This window comes from Peromyscus leucopus, chromosome 8b, assembly GCF_004664715.2.
Source record: "Peromyscus leucopus breed LL Stock chromosome 8b, UCI_PerLeu_2.1, whole genome shotgun sequence".
In the NCBI taxonomy this organism is placed as follows: Eukaryota; Metazoa; Chordata; class Mammalia; order Rodentia; family Cricetidae; genus Peromyscus; species Peromyscus leucopus.
Window position 1 is genome coordinate 99,087,232 of NC_051086.1, and position 17,958 is coordinate 99,105,189.

At 50.2% G+C, this 17,958-nt stretch overlaps 1 protein-coding gene across 1 annotated transcript; it reads left to right on the forward strand.

Moving 5' to 3' along the window:
- The first annotated feature begins 956 nt into the window (after positions 1-956).
- On the forward strand, positions 957-16,842 carry LOC119086117 (G-protein coupled receptor family C group 5 member C-like). The gene is given in 4 exon segments (XM_037201194.1): positions 957-1,741; positions 15,372-16,340; positions 16,343-16,498; positions 16,784-16,842. Coding segments are annotated over 4 exon segments (1,251 nt in total). The 5' UTR covers positions 957-1,674.
- The last annotated feature ends 1,116 nt before the right edge of the window (positions 16,843-17,958 follow it).

The following is a 17,958-nucleotide window of genomic DNA, read 5'->3' on the forward strand; positions in this document are numbered from 1 at the left end:
TCCCGTGTCCCCCCCCCCCCGTCTCCCCTCCCCCAGCCCCCCCCGTCTCCCCTCCCCCAGCCCCCCCCCCCCTTAGCTGGCGTCTCACAGATGCCAATGAGCCATCTCAGCAGAGTTAGGCATCAGTCGCCTAGTTAATGAAAAGCAGGCAGAGGCCAGGGCGACTCATTCCGCTCACTTAGGTCTAACCAGTAATGTTTGCCTTTCTAGCTAGCGTGGGCACCAACTGCCTGCGCCATTCACTAGATCCCTAACCTTGGGGTGGGAGAAGGTACCCCTGCAGCAGCCACCCACTGAAATAGTTCAGGCTTTGCCCCAGACCGGCCAGATTCGGCAAGGCACAGAAAAGGATTCAGGGTTCTAGAAATCCTGGGCCCCACAGTCCCCACCGCCCCCTCCTAAGCAAACATTCCTCCCAGAGTCAGAAAAGAGCAGAGCTGTGTGCGAGGGGAGGAACCGGCCTGAGGTTTATCGCTCCGGCAACTCCGGGTGATTCATTGAGTTTAGACTCCAGGTTGTCATAGATGGAGGCACGCAAACACACAGCCAGCCGGGGAGGTACGGGTCACCAGCTCCCTGCCCTCCTCTACCTGGCTATCCCCTCGCCTGTGACCAGCTGCCTCCCCTCCCCCTCGAGGGCGCTCAGGGTTTAGCAAACACGCCCTGCCGCCTGCCCTGCCACCGGCTGGCTCCGACCGCGCTCCTGGCGATCCCCCAGGCAACTCGGCGTCACGAGAACCCGCACCCTGAGACCCGACGCCCTGCCCTCTCCCGCGTCCCCAGGGCCTCTGTCAGGCCCAACAACCTCTTGCTCTTGCGATTTGTCCCTTCCGGGGATACAGCGCAACCCAATCAGACCCACTCAGTGCTCCAAGGACAGCGCAGCCCACTCCCGAGGGATCTCAAGCCCCAGGGAAAGTGGCCGGAAAAAAAAAAAAATCTCTTGTTTACTGGGCCAGAGAGGCCTCTGCTGGGATTCGCTTCCCTATTTCTGCGGTTTCTTTTCAGCGGATTCCTGGGGCTGGAGAAGAAAGGGTGGTAACTGGTGGATCCACCCTGGCAGGGAGTGGGGGTGGGGTTCAGGGGAATCCGAATTCGTGGAAAGGTCCCCTGACTTCAGGAGTGGCCGGACTCGGAGTCAGGAACAAAGTGGTCAGGAGCGCAGGGACCACAGGGATAGCGTTGAACACTGTACCTCGGGAACAAAACTGAGAAGGCTAATTAGGACAGGTCACCACAGGGAACCGGGACGCGGGGAGGGGAACCCGCGATGAGAGAAACTCCGGCGCGGAGTAGTCAGGCCGACGAAGACGCTGGCCAATAACTCTCAGGGGTTCTGGGCTCAGTCCACAGAGTTAGGGGCATACGCCGTGGCATCCCTCATGATCTTGGAGACTGGGCTCTCCCGGGAGGATCACGCATGAAAAGAGGGGGGCGCTCAGTGTGTGCTGTGTCCACGTGTGCAAGCTCGAGAGGGGAGGGGGCGCGGAAGGCGTGACAAAGACGGACTTTACGTCTGAGTGTGCGCCTCGCTCCAGCGGGGAGCAGCGAACTGTGCCAGGCATGTGTCTCATGGGAAAGCCAGGACGAAAGTGACAAAGGCTGGGTGTCTGTCACGGGGAAACTCGCCAAGGTGGCCACTGAGCGTCTGTGAGTGCGTGCGATCGCTGGGAGATGAAACCAAGAAGTGTGCTGGGTTGCACCCCGAACCGCTTTCGGGAGAGAAAGGCGAGTCCAGAAAGTGAGTACGCGCAAGTGCGCGCGCGCCCGCGTGCGGGGGCGTGGCAGTAAACAGCAACAACCCACACTCCAGCTTGGCCAGAAACTCGGATCTCCCTTCCCAGCTCGGAAGTGCTCAGCGGCCGAGCCTGGAGGTGAGTCCGAGGGGGCAGGGCCAGGCGCGCTTTGTTACTGGGGATGCGGATTGCTAGTACCTGGAGCGCTGCTGGCGCCGAAGGAGCGCCCGGAATGGAGGTGATGTCACGGTGATGCAGCCCGGCCCACCCTGGCCGAGAGAGGGGAGCGCTGCACCGGGGGAGAAGGGCGGGAGAGCGAGCCATCGAGCGCACCCAGCTCAGTCCGGGGTCCCGGGAAGGAAGGCCCTACACCTCTGCCCAGGCCTGGTTAGTCCCACCGGAGCAGGCTCTGGCCCTGCGCCCTTCTTTGAGTCCCTCCTACGCCTGCCGGCGCTCTGCCTGGGGCCAAAGTTGGCTCTCAGCGCGACGCCGAAGCGGGCTGGCTGCGAGTCCCAGGTAAGAGCTGCTGCCTCGGCGCTCCGCCCTCGCCATCGGCAGGCCGGAAGATCTGGGTCCAGCTGGCTGGGAGAGGGCGAGGGCCAGGCTCGGGGTGGGAACCCGAGGGGCGGGCGACGATTGCACCCACTCCGCAAGTTCGCAGAAAGTTTCCAAACCCCAGCCAGCTGGGGACTTAATGGGTCAGGAAAGCCGGGTGCTGCGTCCGGAGGTGGACGGCCAAGGAAGGACTCCACGATCCGAGTGTCCGAGAGGTGTCCCTCTACCTACTCACGCTGTGGGAGGCCACGGTTGACGGTGACTGTAGGTTGGCGTCCTTTTCCTCATTTTGCTGCGGTGCGTGGGGAAGGCAGGTTTCTGTGACCCGAGGGAATGGGAGGAACCGAGCCTGGCTCCTTGCTCTTTCGGTTCAGACTTCCAGGGGCGCGCGAGCGGAGACCTAGTAGTCTGGTTGGAATCGGGAGGCGAGGGCTCCGGGTCTCTCCGCGGGAAGTTTGGAATTTCAGAGGCCTGCGGCGCCTCTCCTTGTGGAGGCCTAAGCTCTGGATCCCACCCCTTACTCGCCCCTGGTTTTTCCAGAGCGCTTTCCGCTTCCACCTCACGCCCACACTTTTACACGTACAAAGTTCTAAATCACTTAGGACTTCATGATCTTGATCCTGAAGTACAGACATGAGGATTTATAGAAGCGTGGCTTTGTACTCCCGGAGAGCCCCCTCCCCCCAACATTGTCTGTTATGTGGCTGGGAGGGGAGTGGTGTTAGGGGTGGGGGTAGGGCACATTCCAAAGTGGAAAGCAGACCCTTGACTGCTTAGAAGGCTTCTAGGACTCCGCATGCTAGGTTATTTTGGTCCAGTTACCCACTCTTGGTTATGAAAGGGGGGGCGGGGGACAGTAAACGGGCTGGGCTGTGAGTCCTTCCATACATTAGCATCTCCCTAGGTCCATTCTTACCGGATTCGTTGACCAGCCTTCTGGTCAGAGGGCTGAGACAATAGGACTTGTCCCGAGACTGAGAAAACAGGAGGAAGTGGTGGATGAGAGGATTGAGGAAGGCTGGCTAAATCTTTCCAGGTCAGCTACTGAGGGGACGCAGCCAGGGAGGAAGAGGGATGCTTTGAGGTGTCCCTGGCTGAGCCCTTCGTTGCTCCATCGAATGGGGCTGTAGGTGGTCATGGCCTTTGGCTCGTGTCTAACTCTGTAGCCTTGTTCCTACCAAGCAGCCTTCTTTGCCACCGTGGGGTGTGTGTGGGTGAGTGTGAGTGTGGATGTTGATGGGGGAGATCAAGGGGATGTTCTTCTGGAAAGGTGAGAAGGTGGAGGTCTACTGCCTCCTAAGTGCTTAAAACCAGTCAGGGCTGGCAGAGTCTCAGCCCACCAGCCTTGCCAAGGCTTCTCTGCTTCACCTGAAGACAGAAAGGAGAAAGAGGATTTGGGAACTCAGTGCACTGCCTTCCACCAGAGTTGGGGCTGGGTAGGAAGCTGGCCCTGGAGAAAGGCTGATTTCCGAGGTAAATAAAAATATTTGTATGGAGCCTGGTGGTGGTGGTTATGCATGCTTTTAATCCCAGTACTAGGGAGACGGACACAGAGGCAGGCAGATCTCTGTGAGTTTGAGGCCAGCCTGGGCTACAGAGTAAGTTCTAGGCCAGGCTCCAAAGCTACACAGAGAAATCCTGTGTCAAAAAACCAAAAAAAAAAAAAAAAAAAAAATTGTGGCCAAGGTGACACACAACTTGGATCCCAGCACTCGATAGGCAGAGGCAGGTGGGTTGCTGTGAGTTTGAGGCCATCCTGGCCTACAAAGCAAGTTCCAGGATAGCCACAGCTAAACAGAGAAACCCTATCTTGAAAAAAAATTGTATGACTGATTCCAGGGAGATGAAGTTAAAAGCCTTTTTATCCAGAAAATAATCTGAAGTGGAGCCTTGGCTGTGGGCTGTTAAGGCTTCTAGGGCAGGAGGCCCTGTCCCATTCCTGGCAAAGATGAGTACTGTGTCCTTTAACAGACGGGTTTCACACGGTTACTGTGTTCAAGGAGTAGAAACTACAGAGAATAATACCAAGTACCTTGCCAGCCCCTGAAGACTTAGAGCAGTGGTTCTCAACCCAGGGGAGTCAAACGACCCTTTCATAGAGGTCACCTAAGATCAGAAAACAGATGTTTACATTATGATTCGAAACAGTAGCAAAATTATAGTTATGAAGTAGCAATGAAAATAATTCTATGGTTGGGGGTCACAACATGAGGAACTGTATTAAGGATTGTTGGGTTGAGAACCACTGACTTAGGGGAGGTGGGTCATATGATTCAAAAGGTCAGGCCTCAAGAGGTTGAGTCTGAAAGCAGGGTGTGTGACGGCCCACAGCAGGTGTTGGATATACAGAGTGCTATTTCAGAGCCCCTAGGCAGAGCTGGCCTCTCCTGTCTACCTTTTAGCCACCATCTTAAAAAGCAGTAGGTGGCTACAGAATCTGCTCGGTGGATAAGAGCACTGGCTGCTCTTGCAGAGGACCTGGGTTCAGTTCCCAACACCCACATGGCAGTTGAAAACCATCTGTAACTTCAGTTCCAGGGGATCTGATGCCTTTTATTGACCTCTGTGGGCACCAAACACATATGTGGTGCATATATAGACATTCAGATAAAACATTCGTACTCATAAAAAATCAAAATAAACCTGGCTGAATATGTACTCCTGGACTGAAAGACTGGTCTGTGTCCTAATGTGCTTTCTTCAACTATCTTTTTGTTGTTTTGGGGGCTTTTTTAGAGACAGGGTCTCACTATGTAGCTCTGGCCATCCTAGAACACACTACATAGACCAGGCTGGCCTTGAACTCAGAGATCTGCTGCCTCTGCCTCCCAAGTGCTGGGATTAAAGATGTGCACCCCATCAGGCTGTCTTCAACTGTCTTGCTTGCCCCAAAGGCCTCTGTCTTACACAGGAGAGAGAGTCCAGCCCAGCTGTCCCAATTTTCCCGCCTGACTATGTTTCCATCTCCCCATCTGCCCTTTTTCTGTTTTCTGTGGAAGCAGAAAAAATTTAGGGTGGAAATGGTACATTTCAGGGCAGCCCAATTTTCCACACTGGAGATTTAGTGACAGAGGTGAGATTTGAAGGATCAGGTCAAGGCGGAAACTGGTCATCCTGTAGCAAAGGCAAGAGGAAATAGTACAGGATTGTAACCATTCCCTAATCCTGGCCCCGGTGTCTGTGGGGGTGCTGGGGACTAGCCGAGCAGAGGCGTGTGTTTCTACTCCGCCTTCTTCCTCTTCTTCCCTGGGGAAGGAAGCCAGGACCTTGTACTGGAATGTGCTCACACTGACCTACATCCTCAGTCTTGGGATGACCTGGCTGTTATCAGATGTAAACCTGTAATGTGACCTGTGGCACCCTCTCCTCCTACATCTCCTTTGTCCTTAGATCTGTGTGTGTGGGGGTGGGAGGGGGTGCTGAGGGGAGTATGGTGGGAGGGTGGCAAGAATCTCTCAGATCTGGCCATTATGGTGCTACCTTTGGCCTTGCTCCTTAAACTGGATGAAATGGTTTCAATTAATTGATTGCTTTGTGCTTTGGTGCCAGACGCATCTCTGAGAGCACAAACCTGGAGATGCCCCCATCATGGTCAGCCTACAGTGACTCCTCACTGCCCTGAACAAGTCCCTCAACTCTTGCCCCTGTTTGTAACCAGCCCCAGCCTCCTGTACACATGCTCACCACTCACTGGAACTTTGTTTTCTTTCTCTTGCTCAAATTTGGGGACCGAACTTGGGATACAGATGTCTGTCATCTTTTTTTTTTTTCTTTCCTTGACCCTTTACCTTTTCAACTCCTTTTAGTCTGTGTCTTGTGGCAATGTCCAGGACATACTTCAGTTTATTTTTTATTAATTTACCGCTATTAGCATTCTTTTTAAGAAATACTAACTTATGTGTATGGATGTTCTTCTTCATGCATGTATATCTGCGCACCACGTATGTGCCTGGTACCAAGGGAGACCAGAAGAGGGTGTTAGGTCCCCTGGAACTGGAGTTACAGTTGTGAGCTGCCATGTGGGTGCTGGGAATCAAAACTATGTCCTTTGGAAGAGCAGCCAATGTTCTTAACCACTGAGACATCTCTCCAGGCCCCTACTATTAGTATTCTTGATGCATTTTTGCTAAATACTGAGTAAAATGCTTTGTGTAGTCTTTTCAGATTGTTCATGTGTGTGTCCGTGTGTGTGTCCATGTGTCCGTGTGTGTCCGTGTGTGTGTGTCCCCGTCCGTGGTGTGTCCGTGTCCGTGTCCGTGTCCGTATGTGTGTGTGTGTGAATGCATATGGAGGTAAGGTTGACATTAGGAGTCTTCCTCGATTGCTCTCCACCTTAGAGGCCAGAGGACAACTTACAGGAGTCAGTGCCAGGTCCCGAGGATTAAACGAAGGCTGGCAGGCTAGGTGGCAAGCGCCGTTACCACTGAACCATCTTGCCTATCCATTATTTTACTTTTTAATATCTTTAACCAGATGTAATAGTCACACACACCTTTAATTCCAGCACTTGGGAGGCAGAGGAAGGTGGATCTTTGTGAATTAGCCGAGGCCAGCCTGGTCTACATAATGAGTTTCAGGACAGCCAGATCTACATAGTATGATCCAGTCTTGAAAATACAAATATACATACATATCTTTAATTATTCTTTGACAATTTCATACATGTAAACAGTACATCTTGATCACATGGACTCCCTGTTCCCCCAAGAATCCCCAACTCCTGCCTCCCATTCCCTGTAGGCACCTCTAGTACATTCCTCTCCCCGCTTCGTGTTCTTCCCCTTTTTTGTTAATAATCCACCGAGCCTGTTGGAATATTGACCGATCTTGCTGATTTGACCTTGTGTGGGTAATAATAGCTCCGGTGAGTTCATGGGTACAGTGGCCGTCTCGTGTCTGTAAGAGCATTTCCCAGTCCTCCTCCCATCCTCTGGCTCTGAACGTGTCCCTGCGTGGGTCCACCTTATTTGTTGAGATAATTCAGCTAGACTGGCTGGCCAGTAAACCCCAGCAATCCTCCTGTCTCCACCTCCCGAGCTGGGATTACAGGTGCATGCCTCTGTGCTGTGTTCTCTGCGTAGGAGGTAGGGATCCAAACTTAGGTCTTCATGCTTACACAGCAAGCACTGGCTGACTGACCCATCTCCCCCTTTTTTGGAGGTGTTGGGGGAATCAAAGTGAAGGCCTCATGCATGGCCACTGAGCCACACCCCTAATTCCCAGGGAAGTGCTTTAGACCAGGTCGTCTCCCCTTGTTTCCTCTCTTATTGCTCCCTTGCTCTCCGTCTTCCTGGAGCACCTCATACAGGGAAATTATGTCCCATGTGTAGCATATTCATCTGTGTCATTTTTTGCATACCTATCATATCTCTTATTAGACCTTAGCTAGCATCAGGCGAATGACTGTTTGTCCATCTTTGCATTTTCCAGAACTCTAAAAGCAATCGGGCTTTGTCTCCCTAGATGTAGTAAATACTGGCAGACTCAGAATCATTACCTATTCTATATCCCTACCCCAGTGTTGGGGATTGAACCCAGGGTCCTCACATAAGTAGGCAAGCGTTGTACCACCAAGCAGTACCCTTGTCCTGATTGCTTGCTTTAAACTAGGATCTGGCCCAGGAAAGTAGAGTGAGAAACCCTCCACGGGGCACATGCTTCTTGGTTGTTCTCAGTGTTTCATTCTAAATTTCTAACTGTACCCCAAATTCTAGCTATTGTCTGTTTGCTGAAACATTGGACATTTAGGATCCTATAATATTGTTACCAGTGAATTATCTCTCGGGTGGCTGGGTATGACTCCTTACCCATTAACTCTGATGGTTCTTCCCTTCCCAGTACTTGTAAATACCAGTGACACTTTATTGATTTACCAATATGCAGAGTCTCAGTGCAGGGGAAGTGAACTTTTGCATTAGAAATGGAGAACAACTAGCTTTTTACAATGGTACTTATTTAGGAAAACAACTATAAACTTGTTTAAGCATGCATGTTAGTTTTAGGAGTTTAAAGGTAGATGGTAGCCTAGGAAAAGCTAGGAAATAACTGAGATGGCTTAAGCTACATGGATTTTAAAAAATATATATATTCTATTTCTTTCTTTCTTTCTCTCTCTCTCTCTCTCTCTCTCTCTCTCTCTCTCTCTCTCTCTCTCTCTCTCCTTTCTTTATTATGTATGCACTTGCCAGAAGAGGGCACCAGATCTCATTATAGATGGTTGTGAGCCACCATGTGGTTGCTGGGAATTGAACTCAGGTCCTCAGGAAGAGCAACCAGTGCTCTTAACCTCTGAGCCATCTCTCCAGCCGCCCCACCTCCACATGGATTTTTATTTTACTTACTTATTTTTATATACATGCCTGTGGGAGTGTATGTACACCGTGTGCATGTAAGAGCAGTGGAGGCCAGAAGGGGGCGTTGGACCCCAGGAACTGGAGTTACAGGTGATTGTGAGCTGCTATGTGGAAACCTATCCCAGGTCCTCTCTAAGAGTAGAAAGTGCTCTTAACTACTGAGCCATATCTCCGGCGTTGTCCCCTTCCCTGCCTTTCTTTCTTCCTTTTTTTTTTTTTTTTTTTTGAGACAGGATTTCTTGTGGCTCAGACTGATATCTGGCTTACTGTGTAGCCAAGAATCTGTACTCTTTACCCTCCTGCCTCCCTCTCCCAAGTGCTGGGATTACAGGTGTGTGCCACCATGCTGTGCCCTGCAACTTTTTCAAGGGGCAAAAGCTGGGATGGCTTAAAGTACAGTAATTCCAGCACTCTGGAGGTTGAGGCAGAGGGATTGCCACATATTTGAGGCTATTCTGGGCTATCACTTGAGACTCAAAATAAACGAATGAATAAATAGAAAGGCAAAGGGGGAAAGGGGTTACTGTAATGGTTTGGTGGTTAAAAGCACGAGCTACTTTTCCAGAGGACCCATTCACTTCCCAGCACCAACATGACTGCTCACAACCACCTGTGAAGCCGGCTGCTGCCTCTTCTTGCCTCCATGGCACCGCATAGGCATATGTGCAGGCAAAACACCCATACACATACCTTTTTTTAAGGTAAAAAGGGAATGGGGCAAGTAAACATGGAAATTGATTATCTTTATTATGTCAATGTATCTAAATTTGTGTATTGGTTACTTTTCCTGTTGTGACAAAATAACCGAGAAGGAGAATACTTGAGGAGGAGGAGGGGTTTGTTTGTTTTGGTCATGGCAGCAGGAACTCGAGTTGGTTGGTCACATTGTATCTGCAGTCAGGAAGCTGAGAGCTAGGAATGTCCCCGCTTGGCTAACTCTCCGCTTTCTCCTAACTCTCCGCTTTCTCCTGGGACACACCAGCCCAAGGAATGGCACTGCCCACATTTTCACCTCAATTAACCTAATGAAGATAAATTCTCACAGGGATGCCCAGGCTGGACTCGTAGATCGTGCCAAGTCAACTGTCACTATTAACCATCACAGCGTGGGTCATTTTCCTCTGATCTAGTGACTTTGCATTTATCGGTCATGGATGGAAGTTTTCTATCAAATGAGACTTGGCATTTTGTGTGTATATTAGAAATTAGCCAGGAGTGGTGGCTCAAGCCTATGTTCCCAGTACTTAGAAGGCTGAGGCAGGAGGATTGCCACACCTTTGAGACCAGCCAGGGATGAGTATCAAGACCTTATCTCAAACCGAATAATAAATAAATAGTTGGGCGTTGGTGGAGAAAGCATTTAGTAACATACGTAGTGCCATGCCTTTGCTGGCCACTAGTGGACGCTGTCATCCAAGGAAAGTTTGATTGCTGGCTTCAGGGACCTTCGCCCTGGTTAGGTAGGAGAGATACTCCTTTTATTTATTTATCTATGTAAAATTTGTTTATTTATTTATTTTGGTTTTTCAAGACAGAGTTTCTCTGTGTAGTCCTGGCTGTCCTGGACCAGGCTGACTTTGAACGCACAGAGATTTGCCTGCCTCTGCCTCCCAAGTGCAGGGATTAGAGGCGTGTGCTACCACCCTGCTTCTGTTGTTTGTTTCCCCCTCCTTTGCTCTCCATGTAGTTTTGCTGGCCTAAAACTAACTATGTAGACGAGGCTGTCCTCAAACTCATAAAAACCCACTTACTTCTTCCCCTCAAGTGTTAGGACTAACGGTATGCACCACCATGCCTGTCCAGCTACAACTAGTTTCTTGAACATGTAGGGTGACCATACACAGAGGATCTACATGTCAGGGAATTTGGGGCTTTGTTAATGGTTTCTTTTAGAGCGTTTGAACGTCCTATGTTAGATCTCTGTTTTTCTAGGACCAAAGCTACTTATAGAAGAAAGAGTTTATTGGGGATTTCTTTACAGTTTCAGAGAACTGGAGTCCAAGATCATGATGGGGATCATTGCAGCAGGCAGGCATGGTGCTGGAGCAGTAGCTGAGAGCTCACATCCTTATCTTCAAGAGGCCCCGAGAGCTGATTTAGAATGGCCTGGTCTTTTGAAAACTTAAATCCCACCCCCAGTGACACACCAGGCCATGCTTCCTAATCCTTCCCTGTTCCACCAACAGGGAACAAGCATTCAAATACAGGTGCCTAAGGGGCTATTCTTATTCAAACTACTACAATTTCTACGTCAATTAAAGCTTTGAATGGAAATCTCACAAAGTATGTCTCTTTTGGGGTGGGGCGGGGACCGGGGCTAAGGATGGCACCTAGAAGTTTCTACACATGTCAGGGACAGTTCCACCACCCTAGTCTCAAAGAGTTGATCTTGAATTTCTCTTAACCCGTGACACCCTTCAGTTCACACAGGGAGACTGTTCTGGGCAGCCACCTTTGGTTTTCTTCTTTGGCACAAATCTGCAACATTTGGTACGGCTACAGTGAGCAAGTGGATGATGATCTGTTCCCTTTCTGCTGTCAATAAATAGGCCATTTCCCCCATTTCACTACATACAGTGTCTTAAAGTCTTCCATTAAAGATCAATCCCTTTGGGGTCTTGTTTTCTTTGCCTGGTTCTTGTGTGTGTGTGTGTGTGTGTGTGTGTGTGTGTGTGTGTGTGTGTGTGTGTGTTTATGTGCTTTTGTGCGGCAGGTTTTGTGTAGTGCTGGCCTGGAGCTCACTGTGTACACTAGGCTGGCCTCTACAGGGATCCTCTTGCCTCTTTCTCTGGAGTGTTGGGATTAAAGGTGTGCACCACCACGCCCAGCTCTTGCTTGTTTTTTTTTTTTTTTTTTTTTTAATTTATTTTTTTATTTAGTGCCAAATGCTGTTTATTGAAGGAGGGAAGAGGTCTTAAATACAGGTTTATAGCACAATGGGAGAACCCCTGAGCTGCTGATGTTTTACAATCTTGCATCTAAGCTGTTAATGCCCATTATGCAGGACACACAGACAAGGAACTTCCCTTAAGCATTCAGGAGGGTGGAACCCTGCAGGGTATTAGCATAGGGAGAATATCAAGGTCAAGGTCTGCAAGCAAGGCAACAGTTACCCAAAACGGGGGCCAGGGCCCTACAGGTCCCCCTTTTATTAAAAAATGAGCTTCTGACTTGGGTTGCGTGGGACGTCAGCAGGTCACCTTACCTGTCATGGAGACACCTGCCCAGGCCACACAGGTGCTCTGTCTTAGGTTGGTGAGCGCCCGCTAGGCATTACCCATCTCTGAATACTCATTATCATACAGGCTCAATGTTTGCTTTCTTTTTAAGAGATTTACTTTATTTTTATTTTGTGTGTGAATGTTTTGTCTGAATGTGTGTGCACCATCTACATAGTGGATGCTGACAGAGGCCAGAAGAAGGTGTCACGTTCCCTGGCACTGGAGTTACACATGGATGTGAGCCACCATGTAGGTGTTGGGAATCCAACCTGGATCCTCTAGAAGAGCAGCCAGTGCTATTAACCTCTAAGTCATCTCTCCAGCCTGAATCCATTTATGTTATCCTTGTCTTTAGTACTGAACTAGATAATGAACTCTAGAGTCTGAAGAGGAAAGTTAGCACTAAAAGTAAAAAAAACCAGAAGCCAGTCTTGGTAACCTATGCCTGAGTCAGAGTTAGCTCGGGTTATGTGGTGAGTTCCAGCCAGCCTGGGCTACATAGCAAGACTATCTCATAAATAAACAAACAGTAAGTAAGTAAGAAAAGGGTCTGTGACAAATTAAGGAAAACAAGCCAGTGAGCAGCATTCCCCCATGGGCTCTGCTTTATTTCCTGTCTCCAGGTTTCTGCCGTGGCTTCCCCTGATGATGGACTGTGACCTGTAAGCCAAATAAACCCTTTCCTCTTTTTTTTTTTTTTTTTTTTTTTTTGAGACAGGATTTCTCTGTGTAGTTTTGGTGCCTCTCCTGTTGGTTAATCGGCGGCACTCATGGCTCGCTGCCACAACCATGCTGACTACTGGATGCTGCGGTGGCAGAAGAATCACGAGCCATGGTTACCTTTCTGGTGCTTTATTGGGAGAGAGAGAGAGAGAGGGAGAGAGAGAGAGAGAATACGGAAGGAGAGGCAATACGGAAAAGAGAGGGCACAGAGGGCACACCACACCGTCGCAGGCTAGTGACATAATTAAGGACATACTCCTTACATCTCCTGGATCTCGCAGACTGTCCAGGCTGTCCAGGCTGTCCTCGAACTCAGAGAGATCCGCCTGGCTCTGCCTCCCTAATGCTGAGATTAAAGGTGTGCACCACCACCTGGCTCCCATTGCTCTTTTTAAAGCCTGCTGCCCAGCCAACCCTTTTCTCTTACCAAAGCAACAGAAAGCAAACTAGAAGAATTGAGAAACTAATTTTCAACTATTTTCTTTCGAGCTGTAGGTTATTCCTGCTGCAGGTGCTTGTTACGTGCATTGAACGGAGGAATGCATGGCTGAGTGGCTATATCAGGGTTCTCTGGAGAATAGAACTTATAGAATGAGTGTATACATAGGCTTACAGGCTGTGGTCTAGCTAGTCCAACAATGGCTGTCTGTCAACAGATGGTCCAAGAATCCATTAGTTGTTCAGTCCTTGAGGCTGGATGTCTCAGCTGGTCTTCAGTTTATGCGTGAGTCCTGAAGAAGTGTGCTCTAATGCCAGTGAAGGACTGGTCTTGCCAGTGAGAGGGAGGGCAAGCAGGCAAAGAGGGAACCTGCTTCTTCCATGTCCTTCATGTAGGCTCCCAGCAGAAAGTGTGGCCCAGATTAAAGGTGGGTCTTCCCACCACAAATGGTTTAATTAAGAAAGAATCCCTCACAGGTATGCCCAGCCATTGGGTTTTAGTTCATTCCAGATGTCGCCAAGTTGACAACAAGAATAGTCCTCATAGTGGCCTGGACTTTGTCATTTCCAGGACTTAGTTGAGGGGCACAGTGTCTTACCTGGAAGTCCCAAGGCAGAAAGGACAATGCTAAGTGGTACTATGCTCAAAGAATATTTAAACCCAGGTTTTGATAGGTTAAGGAGGGCATTGAAAGTTCATTGGTGGTCCCCACGCCAAGGTTTATTTTTATTTTATGTGTATGACTCCACCCTAGGGCTGGAGTCGTAGACTGTTTCGAGACAGGGTTTCTCTGTGTAGCTTTGCGCCTTTCCTGGAACTCACTTGGTAGCACAGGCTGGCCTCGAACTCAGATATCAGCTTGGCTCTGCCTCCCGAGTGCTGGGATTAAAGGCGTGCGCCACCACCGCCCGGCTGTGTATGAGTGTTTTGTCTGCATATATATATCTGTGCACCTTGTCTGTGCAGTGCCTGAGGAGACCAGACTCAGATCTCCTGGTGTGGTGATACTTTGTGTTCTGTCAAATAAAGCTTGCCTGGAGGTCAGAGTGCAGCTAGCCACTAGATAACCATAGAAGCCAGGCAGTGGTGGCACACACCTTTAATCCCAGCACTTGGGAGGAGGAAGCAGGAAGATCAGGAATTCAAGGCCACCCTGGCCTACACAAGATGGATCCAGTCTAAAAGAAGAACAGAGCCAGTGGTGGCACACACACTTGGGATCTCATGCCTTTAATCCCAGCACTAGGGAGGTGGAGACAGGAAGTGATATTGCTTGCTGGAGAGAGGAATATAAGGAGGCAGGAGGCAGGAGCTCGGTCTCTTTCAGGCTGAGGAGTTGGCAAGGTAAGAGGTGGTGGCTGTGGCTTGCTCCTGTGTCTTTCTGATCTTTCAGCATTTGCCCTATATCTGACTCCAGGTTTTTATTATTAAGGCCAATTAGGATTTGTGCTACACCCTAGGACTGGAGTCATAGACTGTTGTGAGCCGTCATGTAGATGCTGGGATTCAAACCTGGGTCCTCACCCAGTGTTCTTAACCACTGAGCCATCTCTCTAGCAGTTAAGAAAAGAAATTTCCTCTTTTCCATGGTTAGGAATAGGGATGACAGCTGGGTGTGGTGACTCACGTCTTTAATCCCAGCACTCAGGAGGCAGGCGAATCTCTATGAGTTCAAGGCCAGCCTGATCTACAAAGCAACTTCCAGGACTGCTATACAGAAGCCTTGTCTCAAACAAACAAACAAACAAACAAACAAACAAAGGATCAGGAATGACAGATGAGCCTCATTTGTTGGCTCAGTTGATAAACCTTCATGAATTCGTGGTTAAGAACATTTGCTACTCTTCTAAAGAACCCATGTTCAGTTCTCCAGCACCCACATGGTGACTCACAACCATCTCAAACTTCAATTCTAACTGGGCAACCCAATACAGTCTTCTGGCCTCCACAGGCACCAGGCACCCACAGGTGCACAGGCATACATGTAAGCAAAACACCCATACACATAAAATATAATTTTCTAAAAGATGTATTTTATTTGTTATGTACACAGTGTTCTGCCTGCATTTATGCCTGCATGCTGGAAGAAGGCACCAGATCTCATTGTAGATGTTGTGAACCACCATGTAGTTTGCTGGGAATTGAACTCAGGTCCTCTAGAAGAGCAGCCAGTGCTCTTAACCACTGACCCATCTTTCCAGCCCCAAAATATAATCTTTTTAAAATTAAAAATACAAAAAAGCGTCATGTGTTCCGAACAACTCTTGTTCAGGATGGTGGAAGCAATACCACCCTCATCGATGTCTGACTTTGGAGAACTGATTTTGCCTATTCCTGTCTCTAGGGACCCAGCGGAAGCCTGGCCTGGGAGCCAGGATGGCCATCCACAACACCTTGCTGATGTGTCTAGGACTGCCTTTGCTCTTTCCCGGGGCCTGGGCCCAGAGCCATGCCCCACCTGGCTGCAGCCCGGACCTGGATCCGATCTACTACAACCTTTGTGACCGCTCTGGGGCTTGGGGCATCGTCCTGGAGGCGGTGGCCGGGGCAGGCGTCATCACAACATTTGTGCTCACCATCATCCTTGTGGCCAGCCTGCCATTTGTGCAGGACACGAAGAAGCGGAGCCTCCTGGGGACCCAGGTGTTCTTCCTGCTGGGCACCCTGGGCCTCTTCTGCCTCGTGTTTGCCTGCGTGGTAAAGCCTGATTTCTCCACCTGCGCCTCTCGACGCTTCCTCTTTGGGGTCCTGTTTGCCATCTGCTTCTCCTGCCTGATAGCCCATGTCTTTGCCCTTAACTTCCTGGCCCGGAAGAACCATGGGCCCCGGGGCTGGGTGATCTTCACTGTGGCCCTGCTTCTCACCCTTGTAGAGGTCATCATCAACACCGAGTGGCTGATCATCACCCTGGTACGGGGAGGTGGCCAGGTTGGCCCTCTGGGCAATGGCAGTGGCAGTGCCGACTGGACCATGACCTCCCCCTGTGCCATCGCCAACATGGACTTTGTCATGGCACTCATCTACGTAATGCTGCTACTGCTGGGATCCTTCCTAGGAGCCTGGCCCACCTTGTGTGGCCGCTTTAAGCGCTGGCGGAAGCACGGGGTCTTTGTGCTGCTTACCACGTCCCTCTCCATTGCCATCTGGGTGGTGTGGATTGTCATGTACACCTATGGCAATAAGCAGCACCATAGCCCCACCTGGGATGACCCCACCCTGGCCATTGCCCTCGCTGCCAATGCCTGGACTTTTGTCCTCTTCTATGTCATCCCCGAGGTCTCCCAGGTGACCAAACCCAGCCCAGAACAGAGCTACCAGGGGACATGTACCCTACCCGCGGCGTGGGCTACGAGACCATCCTGAAAGAGCAGACGGGCCAGAGCATGTTTGTGGAGAACAAAGCATTTTCCATGGACGAGCCAGCCTCAGGTGTGGCAAGAAGTTTGTGTATATCCTTGTGTGTGTGTGTGTGTGTGTCCAGGTGTGTCTGTGTGTAAGACTAGACAGGGTCTCATGTAGCTGAGGCTGAGCTTGAACTCACTATGTAGCTGAAGCTGGGTCTCAAATGGGTCCTTCCTTCTCCCAGTTGTTGGATCATGGGTATGCGTCAGCATTTCCAGCTTCTGTTTTTATTTATTCAGTCAGTCTTTTCTTTCCTACCATAAGGCTTCTGGGGAACAGTCTCAGTTTGCCAGGCTTGGTGGCAAACGCCCTTACCTGGCTGAGCCATCCTTTACGCCATGTCTTTTCCTTCAGGGCAGGGAGCCATTGAGAAAAATGGAAGGTCTTGTGAATGTCTGCAGTTTTCTGCTTGAAGCCCCTGCATTCAGGGATGGAGCGTGTAGCTCAGTGGTAGAACATTTGTGTAGCAGACCCAAGGCCCCTGGTTTCGTCTCCAGCACCACAAACAACCATTTCTGATGACCCACAGTGACCTCAGCAGCACTTTTGTTTACTGTAAGGAATATTAGCATTTATGGGATACCTGCTTTTGCTGGACTCTGTGCTAAGACCTTGTGGGTTTGTGACTCATAAGCTGCAGCCCCCTCAGGCATGACCAGCACTCTGCTGGACCCCAACTGTGTGTAAGATATTTGGGGGTTTTAGACAGAGCCTGATTATCACATGTCGGCCCTGGGATCTCCAACAGAAGTTCAGTTAGAGGCAATGGACATTCTAGAAACAAACCCTAGGTCTTCTGTGCGCACTGTGTGGCCCTCATGCTTCCTGCCTTGTGGAAATTGGTGACTCTTGCTCTTGTGGACACATAGTCTGTGATCTTACTCCCTGGAGATGACTGCTGTCCCCACACTGGGGTGGCTTCTGGCACACAGAGTGGACCACTGAATGTGCAGGGAAGGGTCACTAAGGAAGCCAGAGAGACAGAAGACCTGGGGAGGTGCTGGGAGGAGCGGCCGGCCTGTCCCCCACGCTGCTCCTAACGCAGTACACCTTTGTCTGGCCGGAGAGTTCTTAGTCTTTTTCTTCTCGTGGAGATAACTCCTGGGCTCTGTGTTTTTATTTATTTCATTTTTTTTTTTTCCAAAATGGAAAAATCAATAGCAGAAGCTCAGCACTTAAGAATCCTGCACAGGCTGTGGTCCCTGAGCCCAGCAGAAGTCAGCTGAATCCTGTATACCTGGCCATCTTGGGAAGGCCTGTTCCTGGGCCCCAAGCCTAATCAGCAGCTCCAAGATACCCCAGAGGTGCCCAGCAGGGTGGATCAGATGGGAAACCCACAGCAGAAGGTGTAGGCAGCAGCTACAAATCTCTCTGGGTACTTGCCAGGGGGCCCAGGATGGACTGAGCACCAAGTCTCCCTGGCTGGACCCTGCATGGCTACAAGGTGGCACCAGCAGCCACCCATGCCCTGTGAGGACATGAACACATAAAAAAGCTGCGGGGTCTCAGCTGTATTTCCCCTTGTGCCT